This window comes from Camelina sativa, chromosome 7 (assembly GCF_030686135.1).
Source record: "Camelina sativa cultivar CO46 ecotype springtype chromosome 7, ASM3068613v1".
Lineage (NCBI taxonomy): Eukaryota > Viridiplantae > Streptophyta > Magnoliopsida > Brassicales > Brassicaceae > Camelina > Camelina sativa.
Genome location: NC_141886.1, coordinates 16065531 through 16086663, shown reverse-complemented (window position 1 = coordinate 16086663; position 21133 = coordinate 16065531). Strand labels below are relative to the sequence as shown.

The window sequence follows — 21133 nt, the reverse complement described above, 5'->3', positions numbered from 1 at the left end:
TCACCTTTGTTATATTCTTCATCAGAATCACTCTCACTCCATGTGATGTAGGACTTTTGATTATTTCCTTGGGAGGGGGAATCAGTCTTGGGACCAAAACCCTTGCATCCATAGCATTGCAGGGAGTGCTTCCGTTTGTTGTTTGGACACTCAGCCTTGTAATGCCCATATCCTTCACACTCAGCACACTGGCGTTCTGACTTATCATTCTTCTTGAACCCCTTGTCAGAATCTACACTTGCAAGTGATGTAGTTCCCTTTCGCTGACCTCTTTCCATCTTGCGAAAATACTTCTTAACCAACAGACCAACCTTCTCTTCGTCTTCAAGCTCCTGAGATTCAACAAGCTTCTGTTCCTCTGCAGCTTTAAGAGCAAATGACTTAGCATTCATTTTCTCTTTCTTCTTTAATTGCATCTCAAACGCCTGCATCATCCCAACGACTTGATTGTACTTGAGTTCATCAGAATTAAGAGACACATCAATTTGCAGACCTGTGCGGTTGAAACTTGTCAGGTAAACTTCTACGGAATTTCTTGACCAGTTTCTTGTCCTTGTATCGTTTACCCAAAACGACAGACTCTTGAGCAATACCACTCAACCGGCTACTATAATCTGCCACAGATTCGGTTTCAGTCATTTGCAGATTTTCAAAGTCAGACGCAAGATTGTCCAGCCTTGTGCGCCTAACTCTACAAGTTCTTTCAAAAGTGACGACCAGAATGTCCCACGCCTCTTTAGCTGACACACAACCTTGAACTTGGTTGAAGATATCTCTCGGCAGAGATTTGAAGATGACCGACAACGCCTGCGAATTGTGTTTGGCCTTAGTCTTTTCTTCAGCTGTCCACTTCTTTCTGTGTTTTTGCACCAGTTCACCATCTTCATTCTTCTCAGTTGGATGAGACCAGCCGTCCTCCACTGCAAATCAAGCTTCCATGTCAATGCTCGAGATGACCTGCTGGATCGAGACTTTCCAGTAATCGAAGCATTCTGGATCCAATTTCAATGGCCCTTGTAACGTAACAACCTCCAGTGATTTCTCCATACCCTAGTCGCAAGATCTCACCTGTTGAAAAAGATATCAGACTTTTTATCAGGTGTCTGCTCTGATACCAATTGTTATGGTATAGAGAACACAAACACACAAAAAAACACACTTGGAACGCGCCAAGCAAACGCTTTTAATCAATCTTATAAAAACCCTCGTTTCTTACAAGACTTGAACCAAAAGAGTATACCACACACACTCACCTTCAAAGCTTTTTGTATATGCTTAAAGGTTTACAAAACTCACAAACTTTATCCCACGAGTGCTGACTTTTTTTGCGGCTAGCCCTCGTCATTTTATAACCCCATAAACGATCTCTAGCCTAGATCTTTGTGAATCCTAACTAAAAAGAAATATTCCTTTATCTCTAAGAAAATATCTTTTCTTATCTCTTCTTATCAAATATACTCTCAATATCTTCGAGTATATCCTGATCTCTTCTTCCTTCCTTCTCACGCATCTTGTCATCGTATCCACAATATTTCTCCACGTCAGCACGCCATGCTACGTCAGCATATCAGTCCTCTGAGACACTTCACAGCTACCTGTTACCTTGAGAGCTGTTGCAATTTCAATATACTCCATATAGTGACTTCTATTGGGCTTTCTATAACATAATTACATAACCATATCCTAATACATTGTGCTCTCATCTTTGCTTGTAATGTTTGTAAATCTGGATATCCTGGATTAGTGATGTTTCCTGTTTCTTCGTAACTTTTGCACTAAAAACCATGTTTTCTCATGTAAACAACACTTCTATATCATTCGGTTGATTGCCAAAGTCACATACTACATGGTCGATAAATATACAAATGCGTATGTTGACTTAAAAAGAGTAATGACGACATTTGCATGTGATATTGCTTGATATAATACTATATTCTGCTATATATATCTATACTAAAAAAAGGGCAATTAATCTCCATAACCATAACTAAGAAATAAGAAGGTAATAAGTTTATCTATCTCATTATCAGGATAAATATGAAAGCTCTAAAATAAGAATGTGTTTCATTAAAAGGTTTCAACCAATTTTAAAATTTAAATAATAGTTGTTTATATTATATCAATGGATTAAAGTACTATGTAACTACTACAAGTATCAATTACTACAATTTGTGTTTTGAATAAATTATATTTTAAATTTTTATCTCGTATTCATGATTAGAAAAAGCCACATCCGAAGACTGAAACTTTTCAAGCTAGATTGTAAGGAAATTAATCAGCAATGTATAGAAAAAGGTAAATAATATACGTCAAAGCTTTCTGATTTTGCTCCTCTTAAAATCGGGAAGTTCACATAGGCAATTGCTATTCCCGGTCTTTCTCTTTTTTGCTGTAACATGATTGACATGATTATCATTTCCTTCCTCGAGTCCAATTGCTGTTATAACTCTCTTAACCGCCGTCACAATTTCCTTGACGAATACAGCTTCAGAGCTGCGAATAAAGTATAACTTGATGATTCATCTATAAAATATCATTCAATATTTGACGGGAAAAAAAAAAGATATGATTCCAATACGTGTCAAAAAAAAAATTTCATTTGACTTTAGAGTATACGAGTCAAAAGCACCTCTTGTCTTTCATCGACAAACCCATCTTGTCGGAAATAGACTCCAAACCTTCCTTCCATTTCTTGATCTGATCTCCGGTAGATCCTCTTGCGAGGGTCCAGAAATTTTCACCAAACAAACCTGTCTGATTTTTGACTTCTCGTGCTTTCACCTTGTAAAAGATCGGAATGACTTGTAGCTTTTCTTTATCCGAAAGTTGTTTTATCTTCACCAATTCATCCATGCACCAACTAGACTCCGGATACCTATATCGAAAATGGTGACGATGATGATGATTCCAGCTTGCTGTTAACTTTTAGTACTTTTATATCTATTATAAGGAGGTATTCTATAAAAAAAAAAAAAACGTAAAAAGAATGCGAACCTGGTTGAGAAGATGACCAGTGCAATCCTTGACTCTTCAATCCTTAAAAATAGATTTTTGAGGTCTTGTCCTCTCAGCTCGTATTTGTCTACGAAGAAGTTGATATCGTGCCTCTCAAAGGCATCAACAAGATGGCTAACGAAGCTGTAGCCTAGCTGCTCTCCGCGGTAATTTATGAACACTTGATGGTCTTGAATGCGAGAGAAGAATGTCATCGATCGGTTGTAAAAATGGGCAAAAGATCGAAATCGAAGAGATGTGAATAGAAAATGAAGTGTTTGCAATGCTACTATAAATGTAAAAAATAAATATATATATATATATGCTATTATAAATGAACTAGTGAGTACTGTGTTTATAGTAGGAAAAATAAACTTTTGTTAGGAAAATTCACTCCGGATACCCATATTATTTTTATAAACGTACGCATACCACTTTTGTTTTCTTTTTTAAAACGGCGGCCTACTTATTTTTTTGTACTTTTGTTAAGTAATACTGTAATAGTGACGTTCATAGAAATTTGTTGTCACCTATGACGTGTTAAACTATTTTGAGTTTTTGACTTTTTTTTGTGCAAACATAAACTATTTTGACATGTAGACAAATTTAGGGCGTTTTGTGGATTATTAAAAAAAAACCAGAAAATATAAATTAATCAAGAAGTATTTCTATTTTGGCGGTGCGCGTGTATAATAACTGGAAACGTTTCTAGTGAGAGACACTTATCTAATACAGTACTAATAAGTAATAATCAACCGAAACACTTCATTAACGTGTAAACGATTTTTTTTGTAATGGACTCGTTTGAGCTGATCTTGTCCTTTGTTAAAAAAAAAAAATTTTAAATCACGTAAAGTTTTTTTTTACAAAAAGATACTTGTAAAAGCTTTTTTGACCTAATAGTTGATCAAACGTTAATTACCCATTCGTTTACAGATTAAGAAAGCAAGTTTACACAAAATCTACGATGATGGATAATTAGAATCGTTCCCCGTGATTTTCGCATGGAGAAAAAATCGTTGTAGTCTGTCAAGAAAAAAGTTTATAGTGAATCTAACAGAATCATAGAAAATTATACGTGGTAGAATCGTCTATATAACATCTCATAATTTGTATTTAGTAACAAATCAAGAAGATAAAAAAAACTTAACTATTTTTTTTCTTTATTAGCAGATAATTTTTTTGTTTTGCTATGAAGAAGCAAAACTAACAAACAAACAAAACAGAGTCGTTATCTGTTTAATATAACAGGATTACGAAGAAGCCTAGTCACTTATCACATCCGATGGCTTTATGTGCTTCGCGAAGTCAGAGCTTATATAAGATCTCTTTTCAATATCTCTTCGTCCCCACCTCTGAACCTCTCATTCAACATGATGCTCCAAGAGGTGGATGATACCCTACCGTCTCTTTCAAGTCTCTCACTCAGCAAAGGGTTGTGTTGTGGTCACACTTTATTTTGTATATCGGAGACAAATTACACATTAAAATAATGAGAACAAATATTTTTACACTAACTTGTAGTATTCTTGACGAAACACTACCATGGATGGATCACTCTTATCTAAATAAGCCTTCTTCCTTTCAAAGCATTGTTTCAAGTACAAAATCTTGATACCACAATGCATGCATATTTGGAGTGACATTCACTACAAGAAAACAGCCGCAAACCGACGGCCATATCTGTCAGTAACCCGTCGGGAACGATCTAAACCGACGGATTACATATAGCATCAGTCCGTCGGTTCTAGAGCGTCAGGAATATTAAATCTGTCGGTAATCCATCAGTATCTCCAACAGATATTCGACAGATTTCCAACGGCATTTTATTCTGACGGATTACCAACGACTTTTGTTCCCGACGAAATGGCCACAGATATTGTCGTTGAGATGTAGCAGTCGAGAACCCGTCAGAATAATAAGCGACGGCCATTGATAACTTCCCGACAGATAATAGCAAGGGGAAACTGACTGTTTCCCAAGAAATATTTTCATTATTTCCGACGGATTTTCCGACGGCTACATTCCCGACGGATACCCAACAACGGTTACCGACAGATTCTCGACAATTATAACGATTCATTTCTTTGTTTTTGCTCTGTTTCTCTGTTTTTGCTATGTTTTTCTCTAATTTCTTTTGACAACAATTACTAATTAGGTAATAACATTTAAATTCATAAATTTGGAACTCCAAAATACAATATCACAAATCATCCCAAAAATCAAAAAGAAAAAGAAAATGGTGAATAAAACTTAAATATTGTGAAAATAGGTCTAAGAACTTGAATTCACAGGGAACTTTGATAACATCTCTGCCATGAACGATGCAAGCTCCTCATCTCTCAGCTTGTTCCTCTCATTCTCTTTTTCCATCATCTTGATGCAATCCTGATTGGTTGAGTAGAGGTCGATTTCCTTAGCCCATATATCTGATAGATTTGCGAATGTATCTCGCCTTGTCACATCATATACTACAGATAGAGAGTTCCAAAAGTCACATGCAAAGATCAATAATGTGCAGCCCAATAGATAAAGGATAAGAAATTATTATGTTCATCAAGAAAGAGAGACATACCCATAATTATACCCTGAGCTCCTCTGTAATATGAACTTGTTAGCGTCCTAAATCTCTCTTGCCCAGCTGAGTAATCAGAAAAGCACCCAAAAACTAATCAGAGATAACAGAGAAACTGAAACGTTACAAGAGACTATTCTAAATACAAGAAGACCAATCTCAAAAATATTCTATATACAAGACTAATTTCAAAACTATTCCAAGTACAAGAGTCTAATATCTAAACTATTCTAAGTACAAGAGTCTAATCTAAGAAGTAATACTGTTGCCTAATCTATAAACTATTCTAAATATACAAGACTAATCTTTAAAATATTGTAAATACAAAGACTAATCTCTAAACTATTCTAAAGGCAATAGACTGATCTATAATCTATTCTAAATATACAAGATACCAATCTCCAAACCATTCCAAATACAAGACTCTTATTCAAGCTTTAGGCAAACTCTTCCGAAAACAAGACTCTTATTCAAGCTTAGGTAACAGTGACTAAGACAAAGAAATTGAAAAATATTCCACATTATTGTGGTCCAATTTTTTTACAGAAGAAAACATTCTCAAACTCAGGATTGTCCAATGGTTTCCCTTAGACATCTAAAATTGAAACCAAAAAGATATGAACATAAATTTCAATTTTTTTTGTTTTCTCACCAGTGTCCCAAATCGCAAGCTTGAGTTTCTTTTCCCCAATTGTAAGATCAACCGAATCTTAACAAATATATCAATTAAGCAGATCCGATTTTTTATTTAGGAAAAGTTTCCTTTAACCCAATTCTTAAACATGGAAAACACAAAATCAAAGTTATTTCAACCTAACAACTTCTTAATCTGACATAATTAACACCTACTCTTAACATAATTCAACCCAAACATTGCAAATCCCAAATCAAACATATTTGAGATAAAAGGATACAAATCTTACATAGTTGAGTGGTTGTGGTGGATATGAGAAACAGAATCTTTGAATTAGAAGAGAGAAAGAGGGAGAAACGGGAAAAAGAAGAAGTGGATCGGGAGAAGAAAAATATGGGTGAGGAAGAAGAAGTGATATCTAGGTATAGAATGAGACATAAGACACTGAAACGTTTTTGTGGTTTAGAGTAAGTAATTAAAAAAAAAATATTAAACATAAGTTTCCCGCAAATTCCAAATTATTTGGGGAAAAATATTTCCCGCGGTAAATTTGTGTTTTTATCCCACGGAATCCTGACAGAATAATTTTTAATTTTCTTTGATACCAACAGTTTTCCGACGGATATATGATAAAAGTTCAAAAAACTACATATATATAGTTTGAAAAATATCTTACTACTCAATTACCATTACAATAAGTATACTTCATAGCTTCCAAATCTATTTCATAAAAAAAACCAACAAAAAAAAAAATTAAATTTAGTGATTCACAACATTCAAACTCTTAATTAACATTGTAAGTGTATATAGAAACACTTATGATGAAATCATGTTAAATTTTGAAAATTTCAACTTATAGTCATATAATAGACCAAAACTGATTGTAAGTGTTTTAAGACATAAGAAATAGTGTTTGTGAATTTGTTAAGTTATAAAGTTTCATATTTCTACCCTATACCCTAAACCCATCGGAAAAATCTGTTGGTAATCTGTTGATATTTACCCAATGGTTTTCCGACGAAGTTTAAAACACGTGTTAAATGCGTTTGAATTCTTAAATCCGAGAAAACTTTTCGGGCTGTCGGGTATCCGTCGGGAGTTCCCGACAGATAACCAACGGAATTATGAGTTATTCAGGTTTTATATATTTACATTTCAATTCTATTTGACAAACTCAATTGATATTCATATGACCGATGGAATACCGACGGAGTTCTGACAAAATTGTCTAACAGACTTAATCTATTAGGATTCCGTCGGGATATGGTCCGGAATTCCCGACGGACTAAATCCCATCGGTAATTTCCAACGAATTACCAACAGATTACAACAGTTCAATTCTCGTCGCATATTAGTCGAGAATCCGTTAGAAATAATTGACGGGAATTGGTCCGTCGGGAATTCCGTCAGAAATCGCCTTGTTTTCTTGTAGTGATTGACTCGAAGGGCAATCCATTTCAGAAGCGATATGAGGGAAGAGAATGCAATTTCCTAGAAATGTGTGACTTGGCAGGTGATTCAACTCTTATGTCATTATCCTATATTCTTGAATCTATATATACATTTTTGGAGATTTATAGCAAATAAATCCTGAAGTTTGAACCTATTTACAATCATGTCATTGACATTAATTATTAATTTGTTTTTTATTTAATTAATTAATATTAAGTTTTGATTTTGGAAACAAGATTTCCCATCCTAAAAAGATTTCCAAAACAATTGGAACCACTCCCTTTAACATTAAATATTAAGTTTATAATTAATTTAATTAATATTAAGTTTCTAATTTTACAAAACAATCTTTTCTCCTATAATATAAAATAATAAACCTCAAACAAAATCTTTTATACACTAACTAATATAACTATATCTGTAAGTTTGCACATTTAAAAAACAAAAATTAACATTATTTATACATATAGTTAATCTACAAAACAAATTATATTTTATTTTAAAAAGAAATAGTCATGCGGTGTACCGCGGATGAATATCTAGTGGTAATGCGTTATAGAAACAATTAGCAAAAATTAGCAAAATAGACATTAGTTTTCTTATTATTCGGTTTTACATTTTACTTATGATTTATTCAAGTTTTTATCTTTAAAATTTTATCAACATTTTAAGTAATATCACATAAATTTAATTTATATAACCAAACCCCAACTCCATACTCTTGTCTCTCACTTCAAAGTTGCGGCTGGTTTAGGATTTGAGTAGAAAAACAGTTATTGGTTTAGTCGTTTAATTGTGTTGCGCGGCACGCTTAAAAACAGGGCTTCCTAGAATAGAAAAAGAAAATAAAAACTTGACAAAGAAATTGTAATAGTTCATGACCAACAAAATAACACCATTTCATCACAAATAAAAACAATAAATTAGCATGTTCTCAGTCATAAGGAGAACGTAAACGTGATACGTGAAGCTCAAGCCACACAACATACTCTAAAAGACTCAGGACTATCTTAACTTTTGCTATGTTCTCTCTTTGACGTTACACAAACAGATTCAAACACATTTCACCGAAGTTACGAGTAATCGTCATATCCATCACCAAAACTATATATAGGCCCTGTTCAGGAGAGAATGGCAGCGACAGCGACTGGCGATCAAAAATTTGTCTTTGCTTTCATTTGCTTCTCCTTCATCTGCTTTTCATCTCCCTTGAATTTCTGTCGCGCGACTTGATTTTAAGGATTTTGCAATCGCTTTTCATCTCCCTTGAATTTCTGTCGCGCGACAAGAGTCCTCTATTTTTCTCAAGTTAGAGTACAACTCTGATGAATGTTCAGTATGGTATAGTATACGCTCTAGTAAATTAAGATCTAGACCAAGTTTGCAATTTGATACACACGAGTAACACCATGAGTTAATAGCCAGACATGCATCTTACATTTATTCGATTGTATTCATCCTTACAAGAAGTCAAAATTCCAAGAAATTTATTTTTATTTTTATCAAGAGAATTTTAGTTCAGATTCTTATAATAGAGTCCAGTTATAAAAGTCTATGTAAAAGGAGACAAATTTTTTACACTAACAGTTCTAAAGATAGTAAGAGAAAGAAAGCAGAGGAAGTTTGGATCTAGTAATCTTCAACAAGAAACTAATTCATTATCTAAATAAGCTTCTTCTTTTCAAAGTATTGCTTCAAGTACCAAATCTGCAAACGGCAAAGCAAATCCCCAGCTACATTATACTGTGTACCATACTACCATGCCATTCGCGAGTATGTACTTTCACTCACAATCCTCATTTAAAAAAAAAAGCTTAATTAACTGCTACATTTTGTAATATCTTTGTTACCATGACTTCGGGCGTAACACGGCAAGTAGGTTTCCAAACCGACCGTTTGTTGTATTATCTTTGTGGTGCAAACAAAACGCTGTCACAAAGGAGCTGTAACCTTCAATAAAATCATTAAAATTTCTGGTCATTTTCATCTTCAAGGAGTTGAGATCCTTCTTATAAACTTACAGTATATCCTTATATAACATGTGTGAACGAAATAGGAGCTTACTGAATAGTCTCGCAGATCTCGTCAGCATCCCAGGTTGATTCTAGCTCCAATACATTTTCCTCCAACTTCTTTTCACACGCCTCTTCTTCGCCATCAACATGATGCTCCAAGAGCTGGACTATCCCACATTCTTTTATTTCGTTAGTTCTGTAACTGTTTCTGCAACAGAAATAAAAAACAAGCTCGGTGGATCGAAGGCACCTGATCCTCTACTTCAACTTGGAAAATGTATAGATGATCCATTGAAATGGGACACCATTCAGGATAATTAGTCAGTTTGGAACCAATGCAACAAGACACCGACCCTCGTTCCTGAATACCAGCCTTATTCTTCTTGGTAAACACACAATTGTGTGCCAACGAACCTCCCAACCTTTGTTTTCAAACAAGATGCAAGCCTTAAATTTGGTTGATGTACGAAGAGACTTTTGATTCAACTTCACTGTTACGGAACTCCCGTAACCTCTGTAAGTGAAGCACGCAGGCAATTCTTTACCAGGTAAGATCACCAATTTATCAGTTGATGTCTCGATGAGGAGATCTCTTGCTTCTTGATTTAGTTTGAAGCAGTTAACGAAGTTGAGCCAAATACTTGGATTGCAAAATGAGCAATCTAGTTTCTCTAGGGACTCACAATTTTGTGCTTCTAGGAACCTTAGGGATTCTGGAAGCTTTGGGAGTGATACTAGACTTGAGCATCCATCGAGATGTAATCTTTTCAGATTAGTTAAATTTCTAATAGGGGAAGGGAGCTCCACTAGACTTGAACAATTTTGAAGATGTAAGGTTCTGAGACGAGTTACATTCCCAATAGACGAGGGAAGCTCCACCAGAATCTTCCATCCATCAAGATATAATGAGCCTTCCGTATCAATTAAATTGTCAATAGAGGAAGGGAGTTCCACCACACTTGAGCATCCAGTAAGAAATAAGAAGTTGAAACGAGGATGATCCATAATAAAGGGAGGGAGTTCCAACAGACCTAAACAACAACTGATATCTAAACAATTGAGTTTAGTTGCATTCCAAATAGAGGCAGGGAGCTCCACCAGACTTAAACATCCTTTAAGCTTTAGGTCATAGAGATTAGTTAAATTTCCAATAGAGGAAGGGAGCTCCAACAGACTTAAACATCCATCGAGATATAAGTACGGAAGTCTAGTTAAATTCCCAATAGAGGAAGGGAGCTCCACCAAACTTAAACATCCATCGAGATATAAGTACCAGAGTCTAGTTAAATTCCCAATAGAGGAAGGGAGCTTTGGTAGACTTGAACATCCACGAAGTTTTAATTCGAAGAGATTAGTTGCATTCCCAATAGAGGAAGAGAGTTCAACCAGACTTGAACAGTCACTGAGATTTAATTTCTTGAGATTAGTTACATTCCCAATAGAGGGAGGGAGCTCCACCAGACTTGAACAACCACTAAGATCTAACACCTTAAGACTAATGGCCATAGAGAGATTAGGAAGCTTCTTCAGGTTTTTGGAATCGGACAAATCCATCAGCTTGAGATTTCGAAGCAGCTGTAAAGACAAAATACACAATTACATTTTTACACTTAGAAGTTGAACACATAAATTAAACGAACAAGTACAAAAATATACATTTCCATGCTAAAAAACGGATATGCAAGTAAAATATACTCCCTCCATTTATTTTTAATTGTCAGAGTTAAATTTTTTTGTTTTATATTACTTTCCATTTTGTATTTACAATGCAACTTTATGAATCAGAGTTGTAGTATTATCCTAATTTTTAGTTTATTAATGACTTACAGTAAAACATCTATAAATTAATAATCTCTTTAAATTAATAAATTTTGTTTGTCCCAAGTCGATCAATGTAAAAAACAATAAAATTTGATAAGATAATAAGATTATATATTTTTTTGAAATCTCTATGTAAAATATGGTCTCAATACTATCGTAAATTATAATCATGCTATATATATATATTAATATATGTATGCTTTAAAATTTTGAAAATAATTGTTATATTGTATTTTCAAACTATAAGGATAAAGGATTTTCTATAACATGTCATAAAAATAGCTTAGTTTTTAAAAGTTTTCAATTTCTACATATGAACCATTTTCATTTTGATAGATTTATAGAGTATTTGTAATTTATTGTCAATAAAGTTTTCTAAATATTAAAAATTCAATTCTAATTAAACTGATAACATACTAAAGTATAATCTTATTTTGATAGACTTATCTCAATTCATAATTTTAAAAAAATTTAAACAATTTTAAATATATATCTACAAATTAATAATTATTAATTTACAATATAAATTAAGTTTTATTAATTTTAGACAAATTAATATCACTATAAATTAGTAAATTGTCATTGTCCCAACATTATTAATTTATAGATGTTTTAGTGTATATCAAATGAAATCTATACTATTAAAAGAGAAGCATTTTTAATAAGTAGACATAGAGTTAAAGATTATTACAATGAAATCTCACTCAAATAGAAATAATGATATGTATAATCATTGAAACCAAACAGATATCAATAAATAAGAAATTGTGGAGCCATACAGATATTAGCCATAAATCGGAAATAAGCGCGTATCCAAACAAGTACAATATTAAGACATTTCCTAATAATGCATCAGTCTGAATAATCAAGGTAATCGACATTTTAATTACTTAATATTTTAAGAAGTTGTTTAAAGTTGCTTCCATAACAATCAAAACTTAAATTCGAAAATATATATGTGTAAACTTATTTGACTTAGTTTTTTACGGAAACAACAAATCAATTTAATACAATTAAATAAAAACAAAATCAAAACAGTCAACAATATGTTTCCTTTATATGTAATCATTCATATTGACAGTTTACGAAGTATAAAAAACATTTTTCCTTTATCGAAATGCATTGATAATAGCTCTATATGTACTTCTAAAAATTAGTAATTGTTATCTTATCAACCTAAACTACTAACCAAATCTTTCGGAGAAATTTTAGGAACCATAACTATTAAATATATATATATATATATATATATATATTTTTAATAATGAAATATTTTCCTATAAACCTAAATTGTGACAGCTTATTTGTTTTTGTATAAATACTGCTTGACAAACGATTACTGCTTGATTAACCCAATGACATCTTGAGTATCTAAAAGCAAAAGCAAAAGCAAAAGGAAAGCAGAAGATGCAACAATTAAGTTTTTATTAGCCATTGAAGAGGTAAGTCACTGCACCAATAATAAATTAAGTTCATGTATTATATAGTCTCTAAATTACATGGTATAATAAAATATAACGTTATTGTTGACACATAACCTTCAAGTAAATAATGTGTATGTAGTCTAAGCAGATTTTTGAACTCTCATGAGTGAAAGACCTTTAAAAGTGATGAAAAGAACATGTAATCTTATAGTAGATTTATGTATCTATCCACACATAGTGTAAGATATATATGTGTGATATAAAATATAAATTTTTTATTAATATATTTTATAAAACTGTTTTGAAATTGTAAATTCACAGTTCTGTTTAATATTTGGCTAAAGCGTAGAATATGTTTTTTTTTTGGTGAAGAAAACATATAATATTTTTGAATAAAGGAAAATGCAAATAAAAAGTATATTTATGACCCGTTGGATCCTGGTCAAATAAACAAGTGGATCTTTGTTTACCTACTAATCGAATTTAAATCAACAACTTGATAACTAGCCAAAATTTAGGAACTCGTTTTTTAAGTTTCCATAACAAATGTGGTTATTAAGATTGATATTGTATATATTCCAACTTATTTAATTTTGGAAATATATTATTTGAGATTTTTAAACACGACCATCCAATTTAATATTATTCCGTAAATACAAATCGTCAATTAATATACTAGATTTTTATTTTTCTTATAATAAACGAAGCTATACTAATTAATTCATACTAAAAAAGGAAAAAAAAAAAAAAAAATAGAAATTTTCCAATTTTTTTTTATAAAAACATTTATTATAAATGTCATATATAATCTAACCATAAGTTAATATTTCAAAAGTAGCATATTCCTCTTATAAAATTTGGAATTTAGATTCATTAGTATCTCAAAAAATCGAATATCATAAATTTCCAAAATTATTAATTCATAATATATACTAACTGAAAATTTTAGGGATCTTCAGTTACATAAGTTAAAAATTCAAGTTTTTATTGTTAAGGATAGTTTTAATGGATAAATAGTAACTATTAAGATTCAAATAATTTTTTATATTTTTATTAATTAATGCTCATAAATTTCAAATGTGCAGGTAAAATTTACAGTTTTTGGTTAAAATTGAATCAACGTAAATCTAATTTCGTATACAATATATATATCTGTCATCGAAAAATATCCGATTTATAGTCAATCCCTACTATGCCTGGTAACGTGACTTATCGAAATCGAACTCGGTGAGATCGGTCGCAGAGATGGTGCTGTAACCACTTGGGCTAAAAACACTTCCCACAATATATTTCTTATATGTAAATACTACGCATACGTTTTTGTGAATTATCAAGTTTAACATAATACTTGTTAATCACTAACCCTGATCACATTCGATCCGGGTTAGCTATCATGTCAATCTAAATCTAAATGATAACAACTGGATGAAAGCAAACCAATATAAGTGTATGTTATAAATGCTATATCAAATAAATATATGAGAATTTTGCACTCACACCAACTTTCTCCAAAAGTATTAACACTCACACTCACTTTCTACTACTCATATACTTTTCTCAAGTTTAATTACATATTACCCTTCACTCCTTCTAACCCCTTCTATTTTTTTTCTCTCTCTCTCTATCTCTCTCTCTCACAATTATTCAACCAAACAATACATCTTCTTCTTCCTTGTTTTGCTTTTGCCCATCCATTGAAAGATAAAAGCTTATTTATGTTTCTCTCTCTTTCTCTCTCACATTCGTTTTCTAAAGTTTTCAAAAACCATTCCAACAATGGTGGAAATCTAGAGAAGGTGAAATCTTTAGATCTTTTTATCACTTTCGATTATATGAAATTCAATCTGGGTTTTCTTGGTTTTATTGTGATTTTGTGATTTTACTGATTAATTGTGGTCTTGTGAACTTTTTAATATTGAATTTGTTTTAGTTCGATCTGGGAAAAGTTTGAGTTTTGTTGTGTGAGTGTTATTCATTACTTATATTGTATCCACAAATAGTTATCCATTTGGATAAGTTTGACAAATAATGTATCCACAAATATTGTATTCACAAATAGTTATTCATGTGGACAAATATCGTATTCACAAATTGCACTATAACCCCATATATTTCCATATGGACACGTTGTCATAGTCACCTGAATTGATGTGTAGTACTTCTATTCTATATGAATAAACACAAGTATCTATCTATTAACAATACTGTAATTGATTACCCACTTATCATTGAACAAATTTTCATCGAGAAATGGATATTTTATAATCTAAAAATTCATCAAAAATATAGCAATATGTATCTTAAAATGTAAAAAATATATAATCATAACATATTGTATATAAATAAATAGATAATTTGTTTTATGATAACTATTTAAAGTGTTAATAACAAAAAAAGAGAAAAATAAAGAAAATAAGGAAAGAAAGAGGAGAGGGGCAAAATTGTCCAACTAACAATGACACCTAAGCAGCAAACTTAAGAAAGTATAGCAAGTTTGTAAAGTGGGTGTGGGTGCAACAAGTTGAACCCAAAGTGGGTGTGAGTGCAATAAACCCTAAATATATCTACTAAGAAAACTATGTACATACATGCATGACTAAATCTCTTACATATTCCTTATTTGTTGGACTAAAATATACAATATTAAATAGTTAAATAAAAACTTAACTATAGGGAACGTGACGTATTTACTGTAACATACCACATTTCTCTTACTATTTTTTAATGTGATTATCTTTGTTGATAATAGAAACAAATCCGATCATTCTTTTGTCTTAACCGAATTAAAAAAATAATCAAATACAAAATTGGTAGAATATGGATATTGAATGTTTATAACATTTAAAAAAAAAATACATTTACAAACATAACTTCATATATACGTAATATATTATAAACCAAACTTAGTTTTTGAAATCAACCCCGCACGTAAAGGTCCGAATCTAGTAGTGTATTAATAAGGAGTAAAAGGAGAGTTTTAATTGTTTTCTTTACTATATGTGAAATTGACTACAAGAATAAGTAATTAGATTTTAATCCGCGGTACACCGCGTGCACATAATTTTTATTTTATAATGTATTTATTTGTTAAATAATGAATAACTAAATTTCCGACCGTTTGTACGACTAAATGTTTATATTAATTTTTAACCCATAATATACTTCATGACCATTTGTTTATTATATTTAGTTTGTTTTGTTTAGTGTTTGAGATTCTGTTTTGATTTTTAATTATTATAACAAAAAAATAAGGGATCTAAATACATAGTAAGTCATTTATACGCTATGATTAATCACAACTTTTCTAATCATTTAATTATTTTACACAATCTTAGTTAAATCAACTTAATTTTTCTATGTCAAATAATCTAATATTAAAAGTATTGACAAATAATAAAATGAGGATTTAACCCGTGTTAACACAAATTTAATGATATTTTATTAATTCCAACATGTCCTCTTTATAACTCATCTACTATATAACCATATTATATCGTATTTTTAAAAAATTTGAATTTTACATATTCGTAATATTTTAAAATTTTATTAAGTTTATATATATTAATTATAATAATTAAATAAATATGGATCGAAGTTCTTTTTACATTAAGAATCCAAGCTCACAGGTTTTGAAAAACAAAATAGGAATCAAATTGTTGTTTTCTTTGTTAGCAAATGATACATGGATAAAATATTTTCAATACACAATAGAAGGTGTGATTAAATCTAACATAGTTTTTGTTTCCATATTGATTTTGCTGTATTTTTTTAGTTGGAATGGTATGTAAAATATTTAAGAAACAAAATCTGAAGTAATGCTATTTTGGAATTTTTTTTAGGGATTAACTTTGTAAATAAATACAAATAAAAGGGTAGAACCCAAAATGTATATCTATACTAGTATTTTTGCAGCAACTTTTGACAAAAAAAAATATTTTGGAAATAAATTGCATTCAATGCATTGATTTTAATATTAGTTACCAAAATTTTCAAAATTAATTATAGATAAGATTTAAAAAAATAAGGAAATCTTTCTAACTCATTCAAACATAAATATATGATTCCTTTTCATTTTTATTTGAATTTATATTTAAATTATCTTGAATAATTCTATAATACATTTAGTTAATAAAAATTGTGATTATTTCTGCATATGATGTAATACAAAATTTTAAAAAACGGACATATATTACTCAATAGATGAATAAAAAATAAGGGTACAATATCCCACATCGCCTAAAAAAATTGGGCAATGGTTCAGAGTCATATTATAAAATATACCAAAATGATTCATAATACAAATGAGTAGAAATCTTGATTTATGAGGCATTAAAACTTAAAAAACTTTTATTTGGTTTATTCCGGTTCTTAAAAGGTTAAATATTATAAATATTTAAAACTTTTAAAAAGTTAAATATTTATGTTTAGAAAAAGTATAAATATTATAAATATTTATATTTTAGAAAAAGTATAAATTATTTTTTAGAAAGTTAAATTTTATAAAATATTAAAAATATTAATAATATTTAAATGTTTATGAAGTTTCAAATATTATTAATATTTAAACTTTGTAAGAAGTTTAAATATTATAAATATTTCAATTTTTAAAAAAGTTAAAAGACCTTTAAAATATTAATAATATATTTCAACTTTTACGAAACTTCAAATATGAGAAATACTCATCCGTTTTAAGAATTCTAAGGATTATAAATATTTAAACTTTATAAGAAGCGCCAATTTTATAAAATATAAATAGTTACAATCTTAATAAATAACATATCAACTCAATCTAATATTTATAATATAAAACAAAAAATGTTAAAAATTAAAGATGATATAATGCAAGTTAAAATATCTTGGGAGGGAGTTATATAGCATGACAGGTTTTGACGATATTTATATAAATTGAAAATATCATTAATTTGGTGTTACACGGGTAAGACATCATTTCATTATATATATATATATATATTGAGACATTTATGAAATAAATTCTGAAATTAACACCTATTTACAAGAAATGCCATTGGCATTAAATTTTAAAATTATTTTTTTACTTTAAATAATATTAAAGTTGGAATCTAATTGAAGAAGATTTTCTCTTATTCAAATTTCTAAAAGTATTGGACCAACACCCATTAGCATTAAATATTTTATATTTAATTAATCCATTCTCTAAAAAACTGTAATAAACATTAAACACAATTGATTTACCGTAGACAATAATAACAACTGAGATTTCCGATTAAACACTACATATAAACTACTACATGTAGACAATGGAAAGTATACACTACATAATATATTGATGTAAAACTATAGTAAATTTACAAAATACAAAAGATATCATTTACATATATAGTTAATATAATAAATAAATTTTATTTTACCTTTCTAAACAAAAAATATAGCCCTGTGGTGTACCGCGGGTGAATATCTAGTTATTAACACTATTGGTATCAGAGAATAGACATATCTAATTAAATTGATTAAATAAATATTGTGTAAAAAATAAATTATATTGCGGTATTATATGGTTTAAACTTTAAACCATAAAATTAACAATTATAATATATTTAACCAACAAATACAACTTATAATTTAAATATTTTAAATATTATATAAACTGTTAATATATTTTAACAAATACAACTTATACAACTTATAATTTATTTTAATTATGAGTAATTATGAATATTTTAAATATTTAACTCTAGTATAGATATAAACAGACGGACTCATAACTAAAGTTAATTTTATGTACAAATTAACAGCCCAATGATTCACTTACTAGCTACTCTATACCATTGAACTTAAAACTTGAAATTTTACAGACAAAAATAATATCAAATGACTTACTTTAGTTCCGTCCCACAGCTTTTCAAGCTTGCTGCCATTCATCCTTAACTCAACAAGGAACTCCAGGTTATGCGTAAAATGTAGAGATGTCATCGGGAAATCCGACCAATAAAGTAATCGTAGCTTTGGAGATACAAAGTTCAGAGATCCAGGATAAGAAATAATGTCTTGATGATTGTTGTCGACGTTTAAGTACTGGAGATTATACATTTCTTCAACGGCTTTCTGAAAAACAGACCCAAAACTAGGTAGAGATAATAAGATAAATTCACGTTGTATATAAAAAAGTGCATGAAATAAAAGTGCCAAAACTTACCGCTGTGTAGACTTCGCAACTATCCTCAACACTAAAAAAAAAACTGACGTTCAGAGAAAGATTGTCTACAAACGATTTCCTTACCTAATTGGACAAGCAAATTATGCATCTTTATATACTCAATGCGTGTACGGTCATCCTCGCCTGACACAGAACCGACGATAGATATGAGAGATTTCATCTCTAAACTGTAAAGCCTTTGACTCAAATACTTGAATTTTTCCGCAAGAAATGTTTTCACTATCTCTATATCTTTATTGTTGAAAAAGCAAGCTATATGAAGGAATAAATCTTGATCTTCAGCACATAAAGCATCATAACTGAACTTCAAAATGCTCATAATATCCCCATTAAGGTTAGTCCTTAACTTTGATACTTCCATTGGCCACTCCTCCTTGGACAATCCTCGAAAGTGGGATCCAATAACCTTTAGTCCTAAAGGAAGGTCGCCGACAAGGTATGTAATTTTACGAGCAAGTGCATCGAAACCATCTTCAGGGGTCTTTTGGTTAAAAGCATACATGCAGAACATTTGCAGAGCCTCATCATCTGATGGGAAAGCCACCTTGTATATATGCTCGATCCCGTGTGCCTTCAAAATTCTTAGATCTTCTGTTGTGATGATAATCCGACTTCTAGGACCAAACCACTCAACATTTTCTGCCAAGGCTTCTAGTTGTGCTAACCGATCAACATCATCGAGAACGAGAAACACTGTCATGTGTCTCAACCGTTGTTGTGCAACTCCTAAATGAGGAATCACGACATCTTTCTGGTCTATCATCTGAGACAACATTTCTCCTTGTAGTTTCAATTATGCACTGTACTCATCAAGACATGGTCTTGGATAGTTTACTCTGATATTCACCATGAATGCGCTATTTTGGAAACTGCCGGAGAGTTGGTTAAACAGAAACCTTGCTATGGTGGTCTTCCCAATCCCGGCCGGACCCCAAATCCCAATCATCCTCACTTCATGCAAATCTAGACGCAAATACCCATTCATCCTTTCCATATGTGCTCCCATCCCAATTAAATGGTCAAAATCACGTGATGGTGTCAAATGGTTAAGCATTTTCGAAATATCAGTAGCAATATTTTCAGTCATGGTTGCTTCATCATTCCTAACAAAAAGAAAGATCAACTTATACAGTTCGAATGCTACAAAGATATATTAAAAGAAAAAATGAAAGTAAGTCAAGAACACGAACCAGTTGTTTGAATGGTAACCTGCGATTGTGGCCACATCCTTTAAAGCTTTGGTCCATGTCTGAATCTTCTCCTCAGTTTTACCTTGACAAGTTTCTTTGAAGGCCTTCCCAAAATCTCCCTTCTGCTTCTTTACATCAGTTGGATCTACTTCATAGAAAATGGTAATCACCGTTTGACCCAACTTTTTTTTGTACTTCATAATCTTCACCAATTCGTCAAGACACCACGACGAAGAAGCATAATTCTTGGAGAGCAAGACAACAGCAATCTTAGAAAAATGGTTGTGGTACTCTAGTTCTAAGAAGGAAATAGTAATGATATGAAATACACAAGCAATTTCATTGAAAGTCTCCATCAAAATTCGAAGTCACACATATTCAGTTTCAATGTTTGGACTCAGTCAGAGCAAAAAAGTTTCCATAGACTAGTCTAAGTTCACACGTACACGGTTTCTACTTCACATCCGCCGACGAGATACTGCATCAGACTGTTTTGTATGGAGGACATATATTCATGTCGTTATGAAAAATCCAAAGAGTATATAAGATCCAATGTTGTGTTTGGTGTTTTATAATGAACAATGGGAGACACATTGAGAAGGTGAATATAAAATTGGGAATCAAAAAGGAGAGTTGACTTTTCTTTTGAGTTGACTTTTATCTCCAAAAACGCGATCCTCTTCCTTCTCCCACCACCTTCGCCGATCTCGGCGTCGGTCCCCACCGCCCATTATGGGCAAACATAAGCCTAAAAAGAAACCCCCAGGCGACATCTCCACTGGATCCGCCTCGTCTGCTACCTCTCCTGAGAGACAAACCCTACATGATTCCC

The 21133-nt window shown here is 31.2% G+C and overlaps 2 protein-coding genes and 1 pseudogene across 3 annotated transcripts; all 3 read right to left on the bottom strand.

Moving 5' to 3' along the window:
* Positions 1–480: 480 nt before the first annotated feature.
* LOC147941290 (uncharacterized) lies at positions 481–1635 on the bottom strand. Its single transcript, XM_087458453.1, has 3 exons — positions 1596–1635; positions 973–1068; positions 481–920 (listed from the first exon to the last, which is right to left on the bottom strand). The coding sequence occupies exons 1-3, from the start codon at positions 1633–1635 to the stop codon at positions 481–483; spliced, it is 576 nt and encodes a 191-aa protein (XP_087314579.1).
* Positions 1636–2309: 674 nt separating this feature from the next.
* LOC104704595 (disease resistance protein RBA1-like) lies at positions 2310–3209 on the bottom strand. The gene is made up of 3 exons (XM_010420653.2): positions 2995–3209; positions 2630–2875; positions 2310–2493 (listed from the first exon to the last, which is right to left on the bottom strand). The coding sequence occupies exons 1-3, from the start codon at positions 3207–3209 to the stop codon at positions 2310–2312; spliced, it is 645 nt and encodes a 214-aa protein (XP_010418955.2).
* Positions 3210–5148: 1939 nt separating this feature from the next.
* LOC104704593 (disease resistance protein TAO1-like) lies at positions 5149–20657 on the bottom strand (annotated as a pseudogene). Its single transcript, XR_015561979.1, has 8 exons — positions 20302–20657; positions 19135–20214; positions 18775–19018; positions 9720–11245; positions 6484–6647; positions 6222–6278; positions 5570–5635; positions 5149–5465 (listed from the first exon to the last, which is right to left on the bottom strand). The product of XR_015561979.1 is annotated as a disease resistance protein TAO1-like (transcript).
* Positions 20658–21133: the final 476 nt, after the last annotated feature.